Consider the following 26,778-nt stretch of genomic DNA (forward strand, 5'->3'; position numbering starts at 1 on the left):
TCCCTCCCTCTCTCTCTCTCTCTCTCCACATTCTCCCCTTCTCTCTCCCTTTTTTGTGCTCCTAACCCCACCCCAGAGACTTTGATAGATTCCATTTACAGCTTTGCAGTGGCCCAGTTTTAGAGAAGCACACAGGCATTGATCCCTTTTCTAATGCTTTTGATACAAGGTTATGTAATCGTGACTTGGCTTTTCTTCCCCATTTTTTAATATGTGTAGGTGCAATTGATTACAGCTAGGAGTTTTTTTCTTTCTAACTATCCAAATCAGGCAAAAAGCAGACAGTCCCAAACTATTGCCAGCTTTTTAACCATGGTTTGTTATTCTGGGAATGCTGCATGAAAGCGCTACCTAATGGCTTGTGTAAACTTGGATGTAGTGTGTACTCTATAAACTTGGAACAAGTCTGAGTGAGTTATTCAAATTTGAGTGTGGGTTACCAGAGGCCTGGGAACAATTATAAACAAAGTACAAATAAATGTTTTTTAAATTACTAAGAATGTTTCTGAGAAGAATGCTTCTGAAATAAAGTCTTATTTCTATTTTGTTTTTGACATTTTGAAATATTAAGTATAAAATGTAAAATTGGAATAATGCATGGAATAATATTGAACTGAGAAGAAGCAATGCCTTCATAAACTTAGCTAACATTTACTTAGACTACCATAGGATGTGTGAAAAAGGGTGCATGGCACAGCAGGTAAACATTTGCCACAAGTTAGAAGATTTTGGGTTCAAGATTCATTTTGGAGAATGAAAACAAAACCTATGCTGGCACTGTAGTGCCCATCTGAAAGGGTGTCTGTTTGATATGTTAAACTGAAATAATGATGGCTCTCTCAGGTGGACAAAAGTATACCAAAAGAGTTTCCCTCCGTATCTGAGCTAACATTTGTCACTTACTCAGCATCACTGAAACTGATCATTCATGTTTTGTTTATGAAGCTTTGCAGTACTCTGGTATGTTCTACATTTCCTACAATATGATAGAATGATGTTTTAAAAATACTGCAATGGCATTAAGGTGCTTTGGAACGTCTTACAATCTTGCAACGTGAAAGGCTCAGCAGCTGTTGCTCCACCTCCATGATCTGACCTATAGGACTGTTGGTATGGAGTTTGCACACAGATCATTGGATGGTTTAACCCTCCACCACCCCTTCCCCAGTACTTCAGTTTTGCCCACATGCACATTTGTAGGGTAATTGCTTGCTATAAATTGCTCTCAAATTGGAGGTAACCAATAGAATATAGGTATAAACACGAGGAAATCTGCAGATGCTGGAAATTCAAACAACAACACACACAAAATGCTGGTAGAACACAGCAGGCTAGGCAGCATCTATAGGGAGAAGCGCTGTCAATGTTTCGGGCCGAGACTCTTCATCAGGACTAACCGAAAGGAAAGATAGTAAGAGATTTGAAAGTAGTGGGGGGAGGGGGAAATGCGAAATGATAGAAGACCGGAGGGGGTGGGATGAAGCTAAGAGCTGGAAAGGTGATTGGCGAAAGTGATACAGAGCTGGAGAAGGGAAAGGATCATGGGACGGGAGGCCTCAGGAGAAAGAAAGGGGGGGAGCACCAGAGGGAGATGGAGAACAGGCAAACAACTAAGTATGTCAGGGATGGGGTAAGAAGGGGAGGAGGGGCATTAACGGAAGTTAGGGAAGTCAATGTTCATGCCATCAGGTTGGAGGCTACCCAGCCAGTATATAAGGTGTTGTTCCTCCAACCTGAGTTTGGATTCATTTTGACAATAGAGGAGGCCAAGGATAGGCATATCAGAATGGGAATGGGACGTGGAATTAAAATGTGTGGCCACTGGGAGATCCTGCTTTTTCTGGCGGACCGAGCATAGGTGTTCCGCGAAACGGTCTCCCAGTCTGCGTCGGGTCTCACCAATATATAAAAGGCCACACCGGGAGCACCGGACACAGTATACCAAACCAGCCGACTCACAGATGAAGTCGAATATAGGTATGATAGGTTATAGGGAAATTAGTAGGGTAACGCGATTGGTTTATAAGCCAGTATAGACTTGTACTATATGAACACACGTTGTAGGTATAACAACACCCAATATTTTAATAGGATATCATTGCCACACTGTTCCGTCCCTTCCATTGATTGACTTGATAAGACTGCCAGGAATTTGGACAGTTGCAACTGGTCTAGGCAGTGATTATATTGCTGGAAGAAATAACTCTAAGGTATGCTTTTTTTAAAAGCAGAACTGACTGATTCTGGCTTTGAGATGTTTTAGTTTATTAAAGATGCTTTATAAATTTATTGTTGATCGTGAATTCCTCCAGATCCCAGAAATTATTTTGTACACGTCCCCCCCCCCCCCCGAAATTATTTTGTACACATTCCCAGCAAAACTCCTCTTGGACACAGAATAACTTCTCTATGGGCCATCTAAATTTGCACCAAACTGAATATGGGGAAGTTCACTGGAATGCTTATTTGGTGTTAGTGGCTTGCTAGTTGTACTTAGATGGGGCCCAGGGCTAAAAAAAGTCCAATCTATTTCTCGAGTCACAGTAAGTGGTTCATGAATTGGGGCAAGCCATAATGACTGCGTTCTGTAACTTCTGTGTCTCTAGGATGTGTTGCATGTATCATTATTAAGTACACATTACGTATTGGAAACTTTTAGTTGCACACATGGGGGAGTTTAAAAACATTAAGAATAAGGCCAACCAAGGATGTGGTAACAGTGTTATATTTTTGATCACTTAAATTAACAACAAGTGTATGGCTAGCTCACTTTATGTGTCTAAGTAGAATATTAGTTGTCAGATTTTATATTACAATTAAAACCACCTGAAAATTCAAAAGGGCTTCATTTGGATGCATACATAGATGACTTACTTCTTGTCTCTGTGACTTCCTATTGCTGATTTATGACCAACAGCAGTATGAACCAAATCTGTGTTTAAAGTAGTCTCGGAGGAGCACGTCTTGCATGTGAAAGAAATCGTGACTCGTTTGTTAATCATCAATTTAATCAACATTCTGCATGACTCATTAGTCATTAGGATGCAGTAAAGGTGAACTAATCTTTACATCACATATGTATTACATATATTGCAAAGTCGCATGGATTTGCACATTTTGCTGTTAATGGTCAACTGTAAACTTTATCAAAGTTCAAAGTAAATGTATTATCAAAGTATGTATGTATATTACCCTGAGATTCATTTTCATGTGGGCTTTCACCGTAGAACAAAAATACAACAAAATCAGTGGAAAAACTACACACAAAGACTGACAAGCAGTCAATGTGCAAAAGAAAGCAAATTGTGTAAATACAAAAATACAAATAATAAATAATGCTGAGGACAAAACATGAATTGTACAGTACTTGAAAAGTGAGTCCACATTGGTGAGGCCTAATTTGGAGTATTGTGTGCAGTTTTAGTCACCTACTTACAGGAAAGATGTAAGCAAAGTTGAAAGAGTACAGAGATTTACAAGAATGTTGCCGGGTCTGGAGGGCCTGAATTATAAGGAAAGATTGAATAGGTTAGGACTGTATTTTTTGGAATGTAGACTGAGAGGAGATTCGATAGAGATACAAAATTATGAGGGGTAGAGACAGGGTAAATGCTTTTTCCACTGAGGTAGGGTGGGACTACAACTAGAAGTCACAGGCTAAGGGTGAAAGGTGAGAAGTTTAAGGGGAATATGGGTTATCTTCTGCACTTTAAGGGTTGTGAGAGTGAGGAATGAGTTGAACATGAGCTTGATTTCAACATTTAGGAGAAATTTGGATAGGTACATGGATGATAGGGATATGGAGAGCTATGGTCCTGGTGCAGGTCAATAGGAGTAGGCAGTTGAAGGGCTTGTTTCTGTACTGTACTTCTCTGTGACTCTATGTCACAGGTTGAGGAATTACTTCATTGTTGAGGTGAGTGAAGTTATCCATATTGGTTCAGCCAAACATCAATTTCATTTAATTTCATTAATGGATAACTACAAGTTTGCTAATTAACTGCTCAATTTAAGAAGTCCTCATTTTTAGTTCAGATATTTTTGAAAAATGAAGCCAGCAAAATGAATGATATTAACATTGAGTAATTCAACAGGATGAAAAAAACGCATTCTCTACCTCATTTGCAGATCTCAGCACAAACTGAAAAAGCACCACTCTTTGTGTTCGTAACATGTATATGTAATATGTACAACTGAAACTTGTCAGCATTGACTCATTTGGGAGCATTCTGTCCTTGTAGGTTGTGGTTTGAAGCCTTAGTTCAGTCAATGTTTCTGGGCTAGCAATTGATTGTTTGGGATAGTTTTTTATAAGAGCTTAATGTTTTGCCATTGTCCTGATTTATCCCTCAATCAGCTACTAAAATAAATCTTGTGGTATTTGTTTCATTGTTAGTTGTGGAACTCCGGTTGTGCTCCATATTTTCTAAATTACAACTGTGGTTACTTTTCAGTTTACATTTACCAGTATTAAAAGACTATTTAAATGTGAGGTTCTAGTCCTGATTTTGTCATTGTAGTGTTGGAAAACATATAAAATTGGGACCTCTGTAAATGCAAAGTTTAATGTAGAAATTATAATTAGCTGTTATTAATTCTTAAGACCATTGGTGTAGGAACAGAATTAGGCCTTTTGGCCATTTGTGTCTGCTCTGCCATTCAGTCATGGCTTTTTGTTTTTCAACCCCATTCTCCTGCCTTCTCCCTATAACCTTTAAACTTCTTACAAATCAAGAATCTTGAGGAGTCCTGCATGCTGTGCCATTTCGTAGTCTTCTCCATTGTCTCTGAAAGTCAGTGCAATAGCAAACTTTTCTGTAGCAACACACACAAAACGCTGGAGGAACTCAGCAGGCCAGCCAGCACCTATAGAAAAGAGTACAGTGGACATTTTGGGCTGAGACCCTTCATCAGGATTGGACTTTTCTCTAGTCCTGATGAAGAGTCTTGGCCCGAAACATCGACTATACTCTTTTCCATAGATGTTGCCGGGCCTGCTGAGTTCCTCCAGTATTTTGTGTGCTTTACTTGGATTTTCAGCATCTGCAAATTTTCTTTTGCTTGTGATTAAATGTTTCTGGAACTACTGATCTAATCTTATTGTAAATACTGGGTATGCTTTGGTGCATTAGATTTAGAGATTCTAATTGTAATCTGAATCCCAAACAGCAAACTGACTCGTTTAAAATAAAATGAATGCACATATGTCAATTATAATGTTCTGTGGCATTCAAAATGTAACAGATTTAATTTTTTTTTCAAAAGCGGTTTATTTCCTGGTTTGTTGACTTTGATAAATGTGTTTTGGGAACTCAACATGCTTGATGTCATCACTGAACTGAGAACCATCTTCAACAAATATCTATAAAATTAAAGCCCATGCAACAGATTGCGCAAAGTGAGAACACAGAACATTGCTGTTATGGCATTTTATCTTCTCCTAAATGGCTTAGTTAATTTTTCTCTATTTCCCTGTCTCCTTCAATGATGTCATTTTTAACCATGATTACTTGTAAATTGAAACGTTTTGGGTATGTATAAAAATACCTTGCTTCAAATGGAAGTTTAATAAAGATCTGTAGACAAGCTTCAGTTGAAGGGATATCATATATACTTCCCAAGAGGGACAGTCTGTTAAATGTGTCAAATATTTCCAGTGCTTTTTGTTGAGCTATCTGCAAAGACAGGAAGTAGAGGGTGATGTACATATTCCTCACCACTAATCCCAAAAGGAATGAAGTATCAAATATTAATTACACTCCATGTATTTTACTAGTTCTGGGTCATTAAAAAATTTAGCTCCTCTTTTGTGTCTGGTATCCCATAACTAAAGCAGCTGGTGGGCTGTGGACAAGAAACATGGGTTGATAAGCATGTAACTTATACAAACAGAGGGAGGAAAAGAATGCTTTCATTTTTTTTTAAAAAATCCAGATTCCAGAAGCTGCAGCTGAACTTAGAAAAATGTTTCCATAACATGCTTTAAAAATTGGATTAATGGTATTTAGTATTTTCTAGTTTGATAATAATTTAAGCCTTTGCTGTATTCCCTAGCTCTTTGGAATAAGTTGATTGCAGCCACTCAAAGCGTTAATAAATCTGACTCAATTGGTGACCTCTAACTCTATAGGTAGAGAATTCTGGCAGACTTTCAGCACTGAGCCAGAGTTAGGACAGTCTGGCTGATGATATCACAGTATGTAGAGCTTGCAACTTTTAAGTTAATCAGCTACTTTCAAAACATGTTTATGAAATTGAGAAGCAAATTCAAAACATTGGTTTCAATGGGGAGTTGTGTGAGTAATTTGAGCAGGTAAGTTAACAGTTAAACCTTTTCATATCTGTTTTAAGATAGGGGAAATATGTGATAAAAATATAAACTCTGTCCCAGGCTATAGTGATTTTGACTTGAAACTTCTAAGTTGGTTTTCAATTTGTAACATTTCAAATAGATTGTTCAATAAGTAGCTGGAGTAAAAAAGCACTGCTTTGGAGTGACTTTAAAAAAGATGTTCCCAGTGCTTAAAAGATGGTTGAAAACTTCAGTTTAAAATGAAGTTTTAATTTTACTTTTTGGCAAATGCAATCTAAACACAGCTTTTCCTTGTTATCAATTGTGACACACCTTAGTTAACTATAAACCATAGTTGCAGAATGGTTCACCGTAGAAATTGAAATGAATTATGAGCTTCACATTAAGCCTTCCATCTTCCCAGAACTCTTTAAGGGTAAATACACAAGATTTAAAGAAACCTGTTTTACTAGATCTTATCTTGGAACAAGATTAATTGAACACTGTGTAAAATGAAGCTAAAATTGCCCAGGGATCTGTAAACTCACAAGTTCTTGCAGGTCTAAAATAAGTTTCAACTGACACTCAGCTACTCCTAAATTATACAGTTTTCAAATACTTCGAGTTAGAAAAAGATATAGTTTTAGATTCACAAGTAAAAGTGGAGCAATTTTAGACAAGAATTATATGTGAATGTTTGATGAACTATGAACACTGAAGGTAAGCTTTTTTTTCATTAAAGCAACCTTCTGGGTGAGGTGACCATTGAAGACATGTCGCCACAGGAATCAGAAGTTCAAAGGTCGGCACTGGCGAGCCAGGAAGCATCTGGCGCAATGACTCTGGTGCTGGCCACCACGGGATCTCAGGATGAAAAAGACACGGGCAGTGAGTCAGCTGATGAAAGCATCAGTAGCGCTACCTACAGCAATTTGGGTAAGAGAGTACAACAGTTTAAGAGAATGGGTGTGGGAGCCGGAAATGGATTTCTCTTTGCTCTAGGCTTCTAGTAATTTCCAAATATATTAAATGTATCAGTTAAGTCTTGGGCTGTTAGCTATATATGTGTAAGGCAAATGTTTATTTGATGTATGTGTCTCTGGTGATTGCCGATACATTCTGAAGGTTACAGTGTGAGGAATGCGGCTGTAATGTGGACGATCCTGTTTAGGTAGAGTGAGCAGGAAGAGATTAGATTAAAGTTTAAAACGCCCTATCAAAAGCTGTACGGTGCTAAAAAAGGGTCAAAATGATGGTAGTTTTCACAGTCCGTTTGCTCAACAACCTCTTTGTTCATTAAAGGTAGGGCAGCAACATTTTAATTTTGTTAACATGCTTCTTAAAAAATGCTGTTGAATGCTGTAAATCTAATTTAAAACAACCGGGTGAAGAAAGCAAGGCTGTGGGTGATATGGCAGGAATGTGCAGATTTAACGCGTTAACTACTAAGGTAGGCATACTTCTATTGTTTCACATTTGGTGTTCATTCATTGTGTACCAGTTTTTTGAAATTGTTACTAAATAATTAATGTCTTGCTCTCAGATTGCTTTTAATTTAAGAATATGGTTTACACTAACATGCTTCTTTACCAAAAACACAAACAAGTTCAGACACAGCACAGGTTTATTTTTTATTCTCTCTTCATATGTATCACGAAAGCTAACATTTACAAAATTGCTAATGCTGTATCTTTTAAAAGATTTTAAAGATTTAAGTTAGTTTCTTCTTCAAGCTGCACAAGGCCAGAACATTCTGCTCATTACCAAATTTGAGTACTTAACCTAATATGCAAGCTTTTGAGAAACACCAGCCCTTGGTCTTCTGTGACTAATGCATATTTCAGTGTTTAAAAAAAGTTTATTTTACTGTGATCAAATTAGCATCTGATAACAACTAAAATGTTTAAGTTTTGACCCCCAAATATTGCGGGTGTGGTGTGGGGAGAAATCACTAACAGAATTTTTATCTGATGGGATATGTAGCAATTTTTTTTGGGGAGGGGAGCAGTGCCGTGCTTAAGTGCATTTAGGCAAAAGGCAAGCTTAAACAAGGAACTTATCAAGTTACATCAGCACAGAGCACAGGTAATCCTACTGCAAGAGCTAAAATGATCCTATTTGTTTTAATATTTATGGTTATCTGTAATCAATTGTCAACAGTAGACTTGTACCCCCCCCCCCCCCCGCCCCAACATGTCTTGTTCAGGTGTCCCAACCATCTGCCTGCCACAGAACATGGAATTAGTTCCAGTCTTCCATGATATTTGATTCTGGTGGCAGCTCAATGTAAACCCATTTCTTGCTTCCTTTCTACTTAAAGAGGCCAGTTGTGAGCAAAAATCAAAAAACCTTGAACATCCAAAGGAGATGCTTTGGAAATGTTAGACTTTCCCTTAATTTGACAATTAGAATCATTCATAGTTTAGATGCAACACTCTTCTTCCTGATTTAAAAAGGTGTGGGTCCGCATCATACTCCAGAATAAAATTTAGGCTAATGCTGGAGTACTGAGGAAGTGTCTTCCTGCTGAGGTGCTGTCTTTTGGATGAGATATTCTGCTGAGATTCCATTTGCAATTGGAATTGATTTATTATTATCACATTTACTGAGTTACAGTAAAAAGCTTGTCTTGCATACGTTTCATACAAATCAATTCATTACACAGTGTATTGAGGTAATACAAGGTAAAACAATAACAAAATGTAGAATGAAGTGTAATGGCTACAGAGAAAGTGTAGTGCAGGTAAGGAATAAGGTGCAAGATTATAATGAGGCAAATTGTGAGGTCAAGTCCATTTTATTGTACAAGGAACCATTTAATTGTCTTATACCAGTGGGGTAGAAGCTGTCCTTGCGCCCAGTGTTATGTGCTATCAGGCTTTTGTATCTTCTGTCCATTGGCAAAGGGGAGAAGAGAGATGTCCAGGTTGGGTGGGGTAGTTGATAATGCTGGCTGCTTTTCTGAGATATTGAGAAGCATAGACAGAGTCCATGGAAATGAGGCTGGTTTCTGTGTTGTGCTGATCCATGTCCACAACTCTCTGCAGTTTCTTGCAGCTAGGGGCAGAGCAGTTGCTATGCCAAGCTTTGATGCATGCAGCTGGGAAGCTTTCCATGATGCGTTGATTACAAATTGGGTTGATCAGGACATGCCAAATTTCTTCAGCCTCCTCAAGAAGTAGAGGTGTTAGTGAACTTTCTTGACAGTGCTGTCTACATGTTTGGACCATGACAGAGTATTGATGATGTTCACTCCTAGGAACTTGAGCCTCCCAACCATTTCAACCTTAGCACAGTTGATGTAGATGGGAGAATGTGCACCGTCCTACTTCCTGAAGTTAATAACCAGCTCTTTTGTCTTACTGACATTGAGGGAACATTTGTTATCGTGCACCATGTCACTAAGCTCTCTATCTCGTTCCTGTACTCCGACGCACCATTATTCGAGATATGGGCCACTATTTTGGTATTATTTCCAATTTGTAGATGGTGTTAAAATCTGCCCACACAACCATGAGTATACAGGGAGTAGGGGGCTGAGGACGCAAGTTAGTGGAGCACTGGTATTGAGAACAAATATGATGGAGGTGGTAGCGGCTGATCCTTACTGATGACAATGTATTGGTCAGGAAGTTGAGGATCCACTTTCAAAAAGTGGAGTTGACTCCCAGGTCTTGTAGTTTGATAATGAGTTGCTTAGTAAATGGGATTAAGTGGTCCCCTAGCACATTTTCAAAGACTAGCACAAGAGCTAAACTTTTAGTCCTGCCCAAAATATTTTCTTTGCTCACTATTAAAAATATATTATCCAATATTGTCATCTCTGTTGGAGTTCAGTGTTAGAGTGTTGACTGCCACATTACCTACACAAGCTAGTACACATAGTTGATTGTAGACTACTTCAGAATGTTCTAAAAAATGTACAGCACCACAGAAAATTAGGTAAAGTTTTTTCCCTTTTCAACCCTTACAAAATTCAAATTTGATGCCTGCTGATGGCTGTTTCTATTGCGTACTGTTACAGTTTTGAAGGTGATAGGGGTATGTGTTAGAATTAATGAGTCCCATCTTAAATCTACTTTCTTCTCTGTAAATGTGATCCCAGTTTGTGAAGTTATGAATAATTTCACCCCTGGGCTGCTTGTTATCCAATACATTGACTTTAAAAAATTCATTCATGTCTTCAAACTTGTCTGCACCTAATCCTGTCTCTAGGCATATATATCTTTTAATCTTCAATTCTAGCCCTTGGAGTAGCTTGCCTTCCTGTTCACTCATGGTTGTTTGCCACAGAATCTTGATCTGCTGCACTCCATTTTTATTTGGAACCATCAAAGAAGTTCTCAATCTTAGCTTCCTTTGTATTTTCCATCTCTGCAAAACATTTTCAGTTGAATATTTTGACCATTTTAGTCACGTATTTAGTTTCTCAATTCAATTACGGTATCTATGTTACTTTAGTTTTAGATTTTCTTCTGTGTATATTGTATCTATCACATGTTACCATATAAGAGAGATTCTCTTATAAAATGTTTCCATTACATATTTTTCATTGTCAGTGACTTCAGTCATCATTTTGTTCTTCAAAATGGGGATATTTGTTACCATCTTCATCTCATCTGAATATGATAGAGTTATAAAGGCAAATAGCACTGAAACTGTCCCTTCAGCCTAACTTATACATGCTGACCATATTGCCTATTTGAGCTAATCCCATTTGCCTGCATTTGTCCCACATCCCTCCAAAGCTTTCCTTTCCATATTCCTAAGTATCTTTTAAATATTGTAATTGTCTCCACTCTACCGCTTCCTCTGGCGGCTCAATCTATACACACTCTATGTGGAAAAACTTGCCCCTTAATTCTCCTTTAGATTTTACCCCAATCACCTTGAACCCATGACTTCTAATTTTGGACTCCTGTATCCTGGAGTAAAAGGACTGTGACCATCCACCTTATATATGACCCTCATGATTTTATTTATCTCTATAAGGTTTTCCCTTGACCTCCTACATTCCAGGGCAAACAGACTTAGCTCTTCTTATTACTCAAGTCATCCAGTCCTGGAAACATTGTTGTGAATCTTTCTGCAACCTCTCTAGCTTCATGTCATATTTCCCATAAGTAGGTGTCCTGATCTGCACACAATATTCCAGCTGCATTCTCACCAATGTCTGTAAAGTAACATCCTAACTGTTGTATTCAGTACACTGACCAATAGAGACCAGCCTGTCAAACATTCTGTTTACCTGTGTCGCCACATACAGAGAACTATGTACAGGTACTTGTATCCCCAGAGCTCTCTGTTCCGCATCTCTCCATGGCCCTGCCATTTACTGTATATATCCTGCCCTCATTTAACTTTACACTTTGCTATGTCCAAGTTAAATTCCCAGTTGGTCTTAGTCATGTTGTAATCCCAATAACTTCACTGTCCACCATGCTATTAATTTTGTTGTTATCTGCAGATTTACTGATCATGTCACCTACATTCTCTTCCATTCTGTTAATATAGATGATAACCAACAGGGGATTCAGCACTGATCTCTCTAATCTGAACAGTCCTCCACTAATGCCCTATGACACCTACCACCAAGCCAATTTTGTAACCAATTGGCTAGCTCAATATGGATCCCACATGATATCACCTTACAGACCAGCCTCCCATGTGGCTTGTGAAGGTCTTGTCCATGTAGAGAACATCTACAGCTATTCCTTATTCAGCATTTCAAAACAAAATTTACTCAGGTTAATGAGATGCAATTTCCATGGAGCCATGTTGACTATCCCTAATCATTTGTTCCATCTCCAAATGTAGAAACTTTTTTCTCAGAATCCCCTCCAGTAGCATTCACACTACTGATGTTATGCTTTCTGGCCTGTAGTTCCCTGGTTTGTCCTTGCAACCCTTCTTAATGAAGGCGCATCAGACATACTTAAATTTATCAGTACCTCACCCATGGCTAATAAAAATGTAAGTCTCTCTACTACGGTTCTAGTGATTTTTCCCTAGCTTCCTACAATGCTCTAGAATAAAGTAGGTTATGCCCTGGGGATTTACCCATTTCTATGTGCTTTAAGACCACCAGCTCCTTCTCTTTTGTAATGTTCACATGCTGCAGTATTTCACTATTCCCTTTGCTGAATTCCAAAGCTTTCCATGTCTTTCTCTGTGGTAAATATGTTTGAAATGCTAAACTGGGATGCTTTAGTTTTAATTGTTAATTATGATTTTTTTTTGTAAATTGCTAGCTTTCTTGGAAATCATTTTAATAAACGGTTACTTTGAGTATACTGAACTAAAGTGCCCAAAAGCAATCTGACTAGATTTTCCCCATTTCATTTACTCATTTATTGATCTCTACATATTAACCCTCATACAATTAATAACATAGTCCCTCTTTCTTTCAAAAGTTCCTCTTGGTGTGCCCATATCACCCAATATGTTATCTGTAGTATGTATGTTGTGGAAATGCTTGAATGGCAATTGTTTATTTATATTGGAAGTCAGATGGTTGTGAGGCATAGAATGAAAATATGCAGAGGGAGAACATTTTCATTGAGTCATACTGGGAAAAAAGATGCAGAAGGTGATACAAGTGTGAGTAACTGGCTGGAGTTTTTAGTTTTGAGGGTCCATCAGCATGTATTCTGTATACATATGAATGAATTACAGATTAATAACACCAAGTCACTCTCAGACCTGCAGATTGAAATAATACTAAAAGAATCACTATTCAATCCCATCCTGATGGATTTTATATATATAAATATATGAGAATTTACCAGTTTTTCATGTAGTATCTTGTAACAATTCTCCAGTGTCACATAATTTTTGCATTGTTTAATGAAAGGCTGATGTGTTCATGGTTGTCCCCAGTACTAGAGTCATCTTCACAAGAAGTTCCCTTGGAAGAACAGGATTAGAACTGTATACTGTATTATTCCAACAGGGAAAGAGGCCATTCAGCCCACAGGACTTGTGCAATTCCTCTGGAATCCTGTCAGTGTCATCCTCTTTCCCCACCACCCTGCGGATTTTTCTTCTGCAAGTATAGGTCCAGTTCCTTTTATAAATAAGGATTGAACTTCCACATCATGACTACTTACGATGTGAAAATAGGTTTTTTCCCCCCTTCAGGTCGTCCCTGATTCTTTTGTTAATTAAAGCTATGTCCGTCTCTCAATTCCTGTAATTCATTTATTTAAAGCTTTTTGAACACATCTTTTAAATAACTACTCAATATTCTCTGGACTAAGGTGAAGAATTCTGGGTAATTCAAATTGCTGAACCCTGGGCCATTCTGCTAAATATTTTCTGCACCATCTTTCATACAAGTGACCAGAAATGGAGACATGAGTCTTATTGCAAATGAACCATTAATTTGTAGTGGTTCATCTTAATCTCATTTCAAACTTTCTGTCCCTACTTATAAACCTCATGATTATGATTGCTTAATCACTTTTAAAAATCAATCTGTTGTATTCTAAATATGTCAATTTTATTGTTGTTGTTCATATGATAATTTAAAAATAAAATTATTTCTTATCATGCACTGGTGCAGAAAACAGTAGTCATGAGTGGTTAAAAATCTAATTGGACTGAGTTTTTCATTTGAGTCACTAACTTTCTGGGAGTCCCAACCTTTCTTTTCTTTCTCTCCTCTATTTTTCACTTTTTCTATACTGCAATCGCTCCAGTAAAATCACAGAGCTTGCGGGCTGTGGATGGAGGCTCAGCAACATACGGAACAGCACCTCTTCTGAGAGCCAAAGGTGAGCAGTTCATTGGCTGTAAGCAACCCTGAGCTATTCTCCAAAAGTTTTTACTCTCTGTCAAGGGAGGCTGGAAACATCAAAAGGAAGTGCATGCATCGTTAGTAAAATCTGTAAATGTGGCTCTATCAATCTTGATTATAATAATTATGTATATTCATATATAATTTGTGAAACAGCATTTGCACAGAGAGGAGATTGAACTAGAAATTATGTTTTGTTATACAAACAATGATTATACAAACATTTTGATCTACTGCTGAACTGAACTTGAAGGTAGGGTGCTGCAGACTGATCATAGTATAAACATAAGATGTAAGACCAGAAAAAGGCACCATGTTCTTTTTGGAATGCCTTAAAATCTATCAATTGATCTTTTTTTTAAAATCAGGGCTCTCTTTAATGGTTCCAACCTTATTGTTTTTTTAGACCACAAGATTTTAAAATATTGGTTCAGAAATAAGCCACTCAACCCATCAGATTTTTCCACCATTTGATGATGACCTCTCAATCCCATTTTCCTCCCTTCTCCCCATAACCATTGATACCTTTGCTAATCAAGCATCCATTCAAGGTTCAAGATTGTGTATTGTCATTCTTCAGTACACATGTGTAAAGGAAAATGAAATTATTGTTACTCTGGATCCAATACAGCATAAAAATAATACAATAACCATGAAGAACACAATAAATAACACAGTAAATATAAATACAGTAGGGTGGGTTAATGGTGGAGGTATTGATAGGTTCATCATTGAGAATTCCTTTCCAAATGTTCTCTTTTCTTTCCAAATAATAATTAATCATAATCCCAGATTATCAGACATCTTTAGTGCAGCTCCAGCTAACTCTTTACTTCAGATTAAGATTCTAGATTCTTTAGTATCTTCTCTTGACCCAAATGGCTGAATCTAAGTGGTCAAAGGGACTTATTCTAGCTGGTGATCTGTGATTTCACAGAGATCTGTACTGGGACCCCTGCTGTTTGTGATGTATATTAAATGACCTGGATAAAATGTAGATGGGTGGGTTAATAAGTTTGCAGATGATATAGAGATTGGTGGTGTTGTGGATAGTGTAGAAGACTGGTAATGAATACAGCAGTGTATAGACAAGTTGCAGAGATGGACAGAGAAATGGCAAATGGAGTTTAACCTGGCCCAATGTCAACTGTTGCACCTTGGTAGCTCAAATATAAACAGTCATTACATTGTTAAGTGCAAGAACTGTGATGCGAAGAGAAGATAAGAAGAGGAATCTTGGAGTCCAAGTTCACGACTCCCTAAAAGTTGACTACCAACAACTTGATAGAGTAGTTAAGAAGACATATTGCATGTTTACCTTTATTAGTTGAGGCACTGAGTTCAAAAGTCAGGAAATTATGCTGCAGCTTTATAAAACTCTTGTTAGACTACATTTGGAGTATTGCATACAGATCTGATTGCCCCATCAGGTTGCTCCAAGGATGTTGAGACTTTGGAGAGGGTGCAGAAGAGGTTTACCAGGATGTTGCCTGGATTAGAGGGCATGTGCTGTAACAAGAAGTTGGACAAACTTGGGTTGTTTTCTCTTAAGTAGACAGACAGCAACTTTTACCTGGTGTTGAAATGTCTTAATACCGGTGGACATGTATTTAAAATGAAAGGAAGTAATTTTAAAGGAGGAGTGAGAGACAACCTTTTTATGCAGAGTGATGGGTACCTGGAATATGCTGCCAGGCTAGTGGTAGAGGCAGAAACATTAGGAACTTTTAAGAGAGGGTTAGATAAGCACATGAATGAGAGGATTATGGAAGAATATGGACATGTGCAGGAAGAGGAGATTAACCATTTGATTATTAATTTAATTGGTTTGGCACAACATTGTGGGCTATTCCTGTGGTGTACTATTCTATGCTCTATGATCTATGAATAGCACATTCACACAGCATAATAAGATTAAATCTCCAACCCATATTCCTCATCTGAATATCATTCTACTGTCCTTACTTGTCACATTACTATGTATTTATCCACATTAAATGCCTAGTCCAGCCAAACCATTTTGATTTACGTTTCAACTCCACCTTCAGAATATATCATTTGTGAACATCTTTGTCTTGTGAACCAAAGGATTAGTGCAAATTAAATAGTTGTATTGCATCCTAATAAGTACACTCCCATATGCTGATGCCTCAAAAATTGGAATTTAAAATTTAATAATTTGTTTGGACAGATAAGGACAATTAGACCATCTGTCCAATATAGCATTCCTTTCAGTGATCAGGAACTGCTAGGTCTCTTACTCCCTTCTAATCACTTTTTAGACTTGGCTTTGTTTTTCTAATTCATTATTGTCCATAGTAATCTGTTCTTTATCATATTCTCAAACAGTTCTTTAAGCTGAAAGTCTGCAGTTTAAGAGTTCATTCTCATATCCATTTCAAATATAAGGATAATTTGTGCTATTTTTCAAACCTGTAATCTTAAAAGATACCAAGAATTTTAAAGATTTTTCTAGATTCGCAATTATCTTCATTTTCTGTACCCTTATGTGCCTCTGTCAACTGGAGTGCATATTTTGCGCCTCATTTCTACTAAAGTTAAAAAGTACAAAGTAATACTTTAATAATTCTGTCACATCCACATTAGAACATTTATCAATGGTATTGTGATAATGTCATCCATACAGATTACTTCATTACAAGGTAGTACAAGGTAAAACAATAACAGAGTGCAGAATAAAGTGTTAGTTGTGGGGTAAGTGCAGTGTAGGTAGACAGTGAAGAGGTAAGGTCACAAGGAGGTAGATTGTGAGATCAAGATTCTTATCTTACTATACTAGAAAACCATTCAACAGTCTCAATGATGGGATCTTGAGCCTTGTGCTTGCAGGTTTTTTTGTCTGCCTGATGGGAGGGAGGAGAAGAGAGAATGTCTGGGGTTGGTGAGTGGGATCTTTCATTCTGCTGGCTGGTTTACCGAGGTAGCAAGAGGTGTAGACAGAGTCTATGGTAGGGAGGCTGGTTTCCATGGTATATAAAACAGTTAAATAAGTAGTGCTAAAAAAAAGTAGCAAGGTAATGTTCATTGGTTCAATGCCCATTCAGAAATCTAATGGCAGAGAGGAAGAAGCTGTTCATGAATTGTTCAGGCCCCTGTACTTACTCCCTGATGGTAGCAATGAAAAAAAGGCATGTCCTGGGTGATGGGATGATGGATGCCACCTTTTTTGAGGCATCACTTCTGGGATGCTGGGGCGGGGGCTAGTACCCATGATAGAGCTGACCGACTTCACAAGTTACTGCAACTTATTTCAATGCTGCACAGTGTCCCCTGTGCCCCAATCCCAGATGGGGATGCAGCCAGTTAGATCTCCACAGTACACCTGTAGAAATTTGCAAGTGTCTTTGGTAATATACCAAGTCTCCTCAAACTCCTAATGAAATATAGCCGCTGTCAAATCTTCTTTGTAACTGTGTCAATATGTTGGGCCCAGGATAGACCCTTAGAAATGTTGACACCTAGGAACTTGAAATTGCTCACTCTTCCCACTTCTGATCCGTCTATGAGGACTGTTGTGTGTTCCCTTATCTTACCCTTTCTGAAGTCCACAATCAGTTCTTTGATCTTATTGAGGTCATAGACAGAGCAGCTGCCATATGAATCAGTGATGCATTGGATAGGATGCTTTCTATAATGCATCAATGAAGATTGAAAGTCAAAGAGGCGATGCCAAATTTCTTTAGCCTCCTGAGGAAATAGAGACATTGATGAGCTTTCTTGGCCATTGTGTCAATGTGGATGGACCTGGACAGGCTTGAAGCTGTCAACCCTTTTGGCCTCAAAACTGCCGATGTAAACAGCAGCAGGTGCACTGACCCCTTCCTGAAGTCACTAACTAGCTCAGATTCAGCTTAACCCTGAATACCTGTATGTCATGAAATTTGTTATTTTGTGGCAACAGTACAGTGCAAAACATAAAAAATACTTTAGGCTATAATAAGTAAATTCAGCAAAAGAGAAATAGTGAGCTAGTATTCATTGATCAGAAATCTGATGGCGGAGGCAAAGAAGCTGTTCCTAGAATGATAAGTGTGGTTCTAATAGCTCCTGCACTTCCTCTCTGATGGTAATAATGTAATGAGATTTGCTGACATTGAGGGAAAGGTTGTTGTCATGACACCGTGTCACTTAGCTCTCTGTCTGCTTCTTGTACATATTTGAGATATGGCCCATTATGGTGGTATCATCTGCGAACATGAATATGGAGAATCCGGCCACACAGTTGTGAGTGTATATAGAGAAGACAGATAGATGATACTTTATTGATCCCAAAGGAAATTATAGTGTCACAGCAGCATTACAAGTGCACAGATATACAAATATTAGAAGAGAAGAAAGAAAGAAAGAATAAAAAATGAGTTACCACTAACAGTTTAACAGGAAGGGGGCATCACTTCCCCTGCTATACATTAATGATTTAGATGAAGGGATTAAAAGTAACATTAGCAAATTTGCAGATGATTCAAAGCTGGGTGGCAGTGTGAAATGTGAGGAGGATGTTAGGAGAATGCAGGGTGACTTGGACAGATTGGGTGAGTGGGCAGATGCATGGCAGATGCAGTTTAATGTGGATAAATGTGAGGTTACCACTTTGGTGGCAAGAACGGGAAGGCAGATTACTATCTGAATGGTGTCAAGTTAGGAAAAGGGTAAGTACAATGAGATCTAGGTGTCCTTGTTCATCAGTCACATGCAGATACAGCAGGCAGTGAAGAAAGCTAGTGGCATGTTGGCCTTCATAACAAGGGGAGTTGAGTATAGGAGCAAAGAGGCCCTTCTGCAGTTGTACAGGGCCCTGGTGAGACCACACCTGGAGTATTGTGTTCAGTTTTGGTCTCCAAATTTGAGGAAGGACATTCTTGTTATTGAGGGAGTGCAGCGTAGGTTCGTGAGGTTAATTCCCGTAATGGCGGGACTGTCATATGTTGAAAGATTGGAGTGACTGGGCTTGTATACACTGGAATTTAGAAGGATGAGAGGAGATCTGATAGAAACATATAAGATTATTAAGGGATTGGACACGCTAGAGGCAAGAAACATGTTCCCGATGTTGAGGGAGTCCAGAACCAGAGGCCACAGTTTAAGAATAAGGGGTAGGCCATTTAGAACGGAGTTGAGGAAGAACTTTTTCACCCAGAGAGTTGTGGATCTGTGGAATGCTCTGCCTCAGAAGGCAGTGGAGGCCAATTCTCTGGATGCTTTCAAAAAGAGTTAGATAGAGCTCTTAAAGATAGCGGAGTCAAGGGATATGGGGAGAAGGCAGGAACGGGGTACTGATTGTGCATGATCAGCCATGATCACAGTGAATGGTGGTGCTGTCTCAAAGGGCCAAATGGCCTGCTCCTGCACTTATTGTCTATTGTCTGCTATAGGTTGAATTATTATAGAACCTAATGGCCAATGGTAAGAATGCTTTCATATAGCGCTCTTTGGAGCAGTGTAATTGTCTTAGTTTATTACTAAAAGTGCTCCTCTGTTCAGCTAAGGTGGCATACAAAGGGTGAGAAACACTGTCCAGAATTGCCAGGATTTTCTGTAGGGTCCTTTGTTCTACCTCAGCCTCCAGTGTGTCCAGTTTGACTCCTATAACTGAGCCAGCCTTTCTAATCAGTCTGTTGGCATCACTCGTATTGATGCCATTGCCCCCAGCACACCACTGCATAGAAGATTATACTGATGACAACAGACTGGTAGAACATGTGAAGGAGAGGCAACTTTGGCCCTTGTACACAACCTCTGTGTTGATGCTCCACTCAAGTTTGTCATACAGGTGAACCCCCAGGTACTTGTAGTTCCTCACCACATTCACGTTCTCACCCTCAGTAGTAACAGGGAGCAGTCTTCCTACAGTCCATCACCATCTCCTTTGTCTTACTGATGTTGAGCTGTGGATGATTCAGCTTGAACCATTTGACGAAGTCCTCCACCTCCTTTTATACACCCAACTATTGCTGATTCATTGGAGAATTTCTGCAGATGACATGACTCAGTGTTGTATTTACAGTTTGAAGTATCTATCTATCCATCTAGTGGAGGAAACTGGAGCATCCAGGGGAAATCCATGCATTCCACAAGGAGGACGTACAGACTCCTTACAGAGGATGCTGGGATTAAACTCCAATGCTTTAATAGCATTGTGCTAGCTGCTATGCTACCATAGCACCTGTATTAGTCATAGCAACAGGCCATTTGGCCCAACTGATCTATGCTGATCACAGCATCTTCCTTGCTAGTCCCAGTTGCCCGTGTTTGGCACATAACCCTCCAAGCCCCTCCCCTCCATGTCCCTATCCAAATGGCTCTTAAATGTTACAATTGTACCCACCTCAATCACTTTCTCTGTCAACTAATTTCAGTACTTACTCTCTCTGTGTAAAGAAGTTACCTCTCAGACCTCCTAAATCTCTTAAGGTTTGAACTCCCCAATTCTAGGGAAATGTCTGTGACCATCCATCTTATACTAACCCCTCATAATTTTATAAACTTCCATGAGGTCAGCCCTCAATATACACTCCAATGGCTATACAACACCAGTGGCTAATAATGGAGCAATTTGCTTTCTATACATTTTCACCAGTTTTTCTAACAATATTCATTAGGTCTCTTTTCATTCTCATTTCTGACTAACCTACCGGTAGTTTATATCTGTATCTAACATTCATCCAATTGCATCTCTACTCATTCATTATTCTTTTTTGCAATGTTCAGGGAATAATTACCTTATTTGTAATGTAACAATTGGTTCCTTAAGGTTGACACAGTGAGGATAAGTTCCCACTACCTGTTAATTGTTCCTAATGGTGTGCATCTCAAATAGCCTCTGACAACCAAGTGCAGCTCCTGGCCTTCACGTGTGGCTTAGCTACTAAGTCCTATGGAACTGTTTCTGCTGACAGGATAAGGGGCAAAGGTGGGTTACTGGCACCTTAAAACCAGTCGCTTCAGGCAGATGGGGCCTGTTAGCTGTGGTTGGCCGCTCATCTAGAAGGTAAACTCTGATCTCAAACCTCACTGCCTTGTAGTTATTATGGGTAAGACTTTGGGAGTAACCCTCAAGGGAAAAATACAGAGCTGGAGCCCTTAAGGCGGTCTTATGTTGAGTTCAAAGCTGACTGGCAACTCATCCGATGGCACTGATGTCAAACTGTATTGGTCTCTGCCATTCCTTTGGATTCATCAACTGCGTGGAGAGGAGGAGCCTGCTACTACATGGGCAACTGCCCTGGCTTGCATATCACGTAGACAATTAGAATGCAACATCCATGGTCAACTTCGACCAATAGAGGGCCTCAATATAGTGACCTTTTGATATACCTTTTCTCAGTGAATGTCATCCCTTTTTTTGTTAACCAGAAGTTGATTCAGTGGACCACAAGTTTGAAACTTGCTCTTTTGCATCACATATAATTTGTATGTGTTCTAGATCCAGCATGGGGTGGAATCCTGGAGTTTGTGTGTAGATTATTTGCTTGAATTAAATCCACAGGTTTGTTTAATGCACCTCAAACATGGAATTATTCTAATGGGTGTGGTTTGCAAATAGTTTTAACATCTGTAAGGAGTTGTTGATAAATACTAATTAAATGTTTTGAGGTTTTTGAAAGGAGTTGTCAGATTAGTAATCTTACCACAATAATAACATTGATTACTTATTTTTAAAAATTGCATTGGAAGATTTTGTCATGATCATGATATGTTCCATGAGAGAATTGTGTTGAGTATTCAAGTAGAGAAAGATCTACTGATGTAGAATTGTTTGTCCAGTTTGGAGTTCAATTCCTTTCCAAAGAAGTAAGTGTACTCCACAAAATTCCAGAGAGGTTATAGCTGGCAGATTAAGAGAACAATTAAACTTGTGCAGGATTAGATGAACTGTAAGCAAATACAGTAAAACTATCATTCCTTCATGGGGCACTGTGAGATGTACATGGGCTCATTCTACTTGTCATTTGATACAAATTATGAAAACATCTGAGTTTTCAGTGACCTTTGGATGAGATAGATTACTTAATTGTCTACCATAGCCTGTGCCTCTGAAGGATTAGTTTGCTCATTCTGTCCCAAAAGGATTATGAATTTTCTCAGGTTATGATGGCCATTGAAGAGACAGCTTCTTTAAAAACCTGTTCAAATTTGATCACTTAGTTGCCGGTACATTTTATAAAGCCCATACATTGTGCTTGGATAGATGTCTTTTTTCCTGGTAAGTTAAATTATCTGATTTTTGGGTTTAACAAAATTTTAATTTTTGATGCAATGAGTTCCAGGTATGGCTGTAATTTTTTTTGCAGATAGAAATGCTGTATCATTATTAGAAATAGTTTGTCTCTTGCCCTGCAATGTGCGATCATTATTATAACATTGTACATGGTCATTTGCTTGCTGTAAAGTGTTCTGTAGCCATGTGTAATTGTTTAACAGGGTCTGCATTGAGAACATTTGTGTTAATACTCTCACCAGCCAAGACATGTTTGTGTTGTCAATAGCAACATGGAATGTGAAGCGTTATGTCTGTCTTCACTAAAGACTGGTTACCGGAGGAGAGATATGTTAAGCAGTAATATTTTATAAGGGAGTGAAACATGATGTCAAATCTATGCAGTGAAAAACAATCGGCAATTCAGAATAAGCACATTAAACTCAAGCAAATTGGGACATTTGTGCAGATGTTTGTTTGTTAAATGAAGCTTTTCACAGAAACCTTATTTTTTCAAAGTCATTTAAATTTGTGGTTTTTATTTTACTTTTGCAAAGCACCTCTCTTCATTTGAATTTTGTATTTGAGTATAGTGCTTGCCCAAGGCATTAAGTAATTCTTGTTGCTCTCTACAATTATTTAATCTTTCAGCTCTTCCTGACTCTTCGTATCAGGTTAACTGTTTCTCTTAAACATTCTTTATATTCTCTTTCTGTCTCATAACTCATATAAAAATCATTGTTCATACACAAGCATTTTATTAATCGCCTCTATAACTAACCTTTTCCATTCCACAACTAGATCTGTAATCCAGTAATCTTGAAATTTGTGATCACTGTGATAACTCCCTGATAATTTTGGTATCAGTTCCCTACAGAAGGCACTTGTTTCTTTTATTTAAAAAGTGCTTGCTGCATTGCAGAAGCATCAAAGAACTACCAACAGAGAGGAGGGATGAAAAATATGGAGATACACCAACGAAAATTAAAGAGTTTTTAAACTGAAACTGATATATCTGGCAGTCTGCTGCTGCTATAAAGATTTTAACTGTTAATGGTGCAGCTTACTCATTATGAATATATGAATCAATGTGACTATAAATCAGAACTGTCAAGGATTTTATATCCATAGTGGAATAATTGACTATGACTGCAGTGAAGTTCCAGTACACTCCACTTATGGTCTTTGTAATTTGCTGATCAGAATGCTTGTGTGGAGTCTTGATGCAGTTTCAAGATTAAAGGTCTAGTCTATGAAATTCCAACATTCATTTTGAACATTTATTTGTTTTCTTAACATAGTAGTCAGAAGTTATATTTATGTACCTTTTTAATGCCCCTACAGTTAAAGAGGCATTATCTAACTGTACTATTACTCTAAATCTGTTTTTGTAATTGCATAGGACAATCGCGGGCCAACATGATACCCCTGAAGCAGCCGAGGCAAGTGAAAGGGGCTTCAGATGATGCCATCGCATTTGGAGGATTTGTAGAACAGGAAAATATGTCCGAGACACAGCCAACACCGCCACCTCTTCCAAAGAAGACAATAATCCGAGCAAATACTGATCCAGCATCAAAGGACTATGTCCACAAAATGATAGAAGTGAAGAATTCTGGACACAATGTAAATTTGGCAAATCCACTGTATGATGTTGACTATCTTGGGGATACAAACTGGGATGCATCAAGTGCTTGTTCATCAGTCAGCTCAGATGCCAGGATATGTGACAATGAGTCAGGGGACTCACTAGACAGAGCAGTGGGCAAGTCAACTGCAAAAGCAAGTGTATCATCGACAGCTAATAGCATATGTAGCCTCACCATGAGCAACAGTAAAGAGAGGTGCTCAAATAGCTTGGATTCGTTATCTGATAAAAACCGCTTTCCTCAAAGATCGGGTAAAAGCATACAGAAGCCACAAAGACACGCACTCTACAAAGGGATAGAGAACAAAGAAGAGGTGGTGCTGAAGATTCGAAATCTCCACACCGACTCTCTAAAGAAATTAGCAGCTAAATGTGAGGACAAGTTCATGGAGGGTCAAAAGAACCAGCTTCGCTTTGGATTGGATAACTGGTCGGATTTCAGACTGACTAGTGATAAACCTTGCTGTGAGGCAGGTGATGCAGTTTACTATACAGCATCCTATGCTAAGGATCTCCATAATCAATATGCAATCAAGGTAAGCTATGGGATTCATTCTCTTCTCACTTTTGTGTACCAAAATGTTGTCACCAAAAGGTCATAACATATGCATTCTTGGAAGATTCATGGTAAATAGGGCAGAGTTGTAGAACCCTAGAGAGAGATAGTGACAATTAGTATAATTTATTCAGGAGGCGATTAATATAAAAAGAAGAAGAAAAGGATTAGCTGGATTACACATGGAAAAGTTTAGCTTTATAAACAAAAGAGGAGGTGTGTATGGGTCGATAGTGTAGATTGTAAACATTGGAACCAATGTTCAAGGTTGTATTGGGGGCAACCTGCAAGTGTTGCCATGCTTCTGGTGCCAGTGTAGTATGTCCTTAACTTCCTAACTCTAACCAGTACACCTTTGGAATGTGTGAAGAAACCAGGGCACCCAGAGGAAATCCATGCAGTTATAGGGAGAATGTACAATGTACAGTGGCGATATTGAACCAATGTTGCTGGCGCTGTAATTGTGTCACATTAACCACTATGCTACCGTGCTGCCCTCTCGTGCTATTCATTCCATGTGTGGCCCACACCCATACACTTACAATTACCATTTGGAGGAAAACACTACCGTTATGATTAAATTACTGGAGTAATAAACTAGAGATACTAGTTGAAATTCGATGGGTGAGCAGGGGAGGTTAAATTCAGTAAATGGAACGATTTGGAACAGAAAAGCTAGAATTGGTGACCATTGTTGTGAGGGAACTTTACAAAATATATATGGTTCACAAATATCTCCCATTCTTATCAGGTCTGACTGATGTGGAAGAATAGCATTCATCATTACTCTGAGAGTTTCTACTTTTCTCAATAATACCACATTATGGTCTATGAACATGATCATTACTAGATGAACCAAAAAAAAGTATCAAGTCAGCTTCAAAATCCAGGGCAACATTCAAAATGCTGGAGGAACTCTGCAGGTCAGGCAGCAGCATCTCTGGAGAGGAATGAATCCAGTGTTAATTCTGCTTCATAACTGCTGCCTGTCCTGCAGAGTTCCTCCGGCATTTTGTGTGTGTTGCTCTGGATTTCCAGCATCCGCAGAATCTCTTGTGTTTAAAATTCAGACGTGTTTTCAGTCAGCTAATTATTTAATCTGATAGGAACATATATAATCAGTAACAGAAATGTGTATAAACAGAAAAATAGTATGCAAGCTTTTTAAATTCTTTTTCACCACACTTACATTTTGTAATTTAAATATGATAAATATAATATAAATATGATAAAAGGCCGATGTCTCACCACTCTTGGAGATCAAAGTACCATCAGAATTTAACACAGATCTTACAATGACTGTGTAGAGGATTATACTTACTGTTGCAGCAACTATGTTTTGGAATGTTTAACTGGCTACCAGCATTTATATAGTTAGTGATATCTGACACTTCTTACTCAACAGCCACATGGATGATGAAAAAAAGGCCCAGGGTTTGTTGTGTCCCTCTGGGAATGTTGCCACTCAAGATCTGACATGCATTTTAAAGAGTTATAAGTTTCCTGTCTCAGTATATAACTTGATAATTCACATTCTTTTTGAATTATTCAAATTCTGATATCTAATTAACAACACATGTCATTGGTTTGGTCCCTGTGAATAAGTGACTATTTATGACTATTTAGTGTTGGTTTTCACTGTAGAGGACATGTCTAACATGCCAAAGAGAGATGATATGGATGTGATGGGAGGTGAGGACTTCAATACAATAGCTATCACTGAAGAGGTAGTGCTGAGTAAACTTGTGGGCCTAAAGATAGACAAGTCCCCTGGTCCTGATGGACTGCATCCCAGGGTACTGAAAGAAATGGCAGAAGTTATAGTTGAGGTTTTGGTAATAATTTACCAAAATTCTCTGGACTCTGGGCGGGTCCTGTTGGATTGGTAGAGGGCAAATGTCACGCCACTGTTTAAAAATGGATATATGCAAAAGGCAGGTAACCATAGGCCATTTAATTTAACATCTGTAGTTGGGGAAATGCTTGAAGCTATCATTAAAGAAGAAATAGCGAGGCATCTGGAAAGAAATGGATCCGTCAGGCAGACACAGCACGGATTCAGCAAAAGCAGGTTCTGTTTGACAGACTTACTGGAGTTCTTTGAGGATATAACATGCGCAATGGATGGAGGACACAGATGGGTGTTATTTACTTGGATATCCAGAAGGCATTCGATAAAGTGCCACATTAAAGACATCCATAAGATAAGGATGCATAGAGCTGGGGGTGATGTATTAGCATGGATCAAAAATTGGTTAACCAATAG

General features: G+C 38.5%; 1 protein-coding gene across 4 annotated transcripts in view; it reads left to right on the forward strand.

Moving 5' to 3' along the window:
• The window catches only part of peak1 (pseudopodium-enriched atypical kinase 1), a 227,253-nt gene that overhangs the window by 180,441 nt on the left and 20,034 nt on the right, over positions 1-26,778 (forward strand). For all 4 annotated transcript variants that reach the window (XM_073025541.1, XM_073025542.1, XM_073025544.1 and 1 more), the window contains 3 exons: positions 7,035-7,228; positions 13,993-14,067; positions 23,711-24,492. In XM_073025541.1, coding sequence (XP_072881642.1) covers positions 7,035-7,228; positions 13,993-14,067; positions 23,711-24,492 — 1,051 coding nt within the window. The remainder of the gene's footprint in view (positions 1-7,034; positions 7,229-13,992; positions 14,068-23,710; positions 24,493-26,778) is intronic.

The sequence above is a fragment of the Hemitrygon akajei genome, chromosome 21 (genome assembly GCF_048418815.1).
Source record: "Hemitrygon akajei chromosome 21, sHemAka1.3, whole genome shotgun sequence".
Taxonomy (NCBI): domain Eukaryota; kingdom Metazoa; phylum Chordata; class Chondrichthyes; order Myliobatiformes; family Dasyatidae; genus Hemitrygon; species Hemitrygon akajei.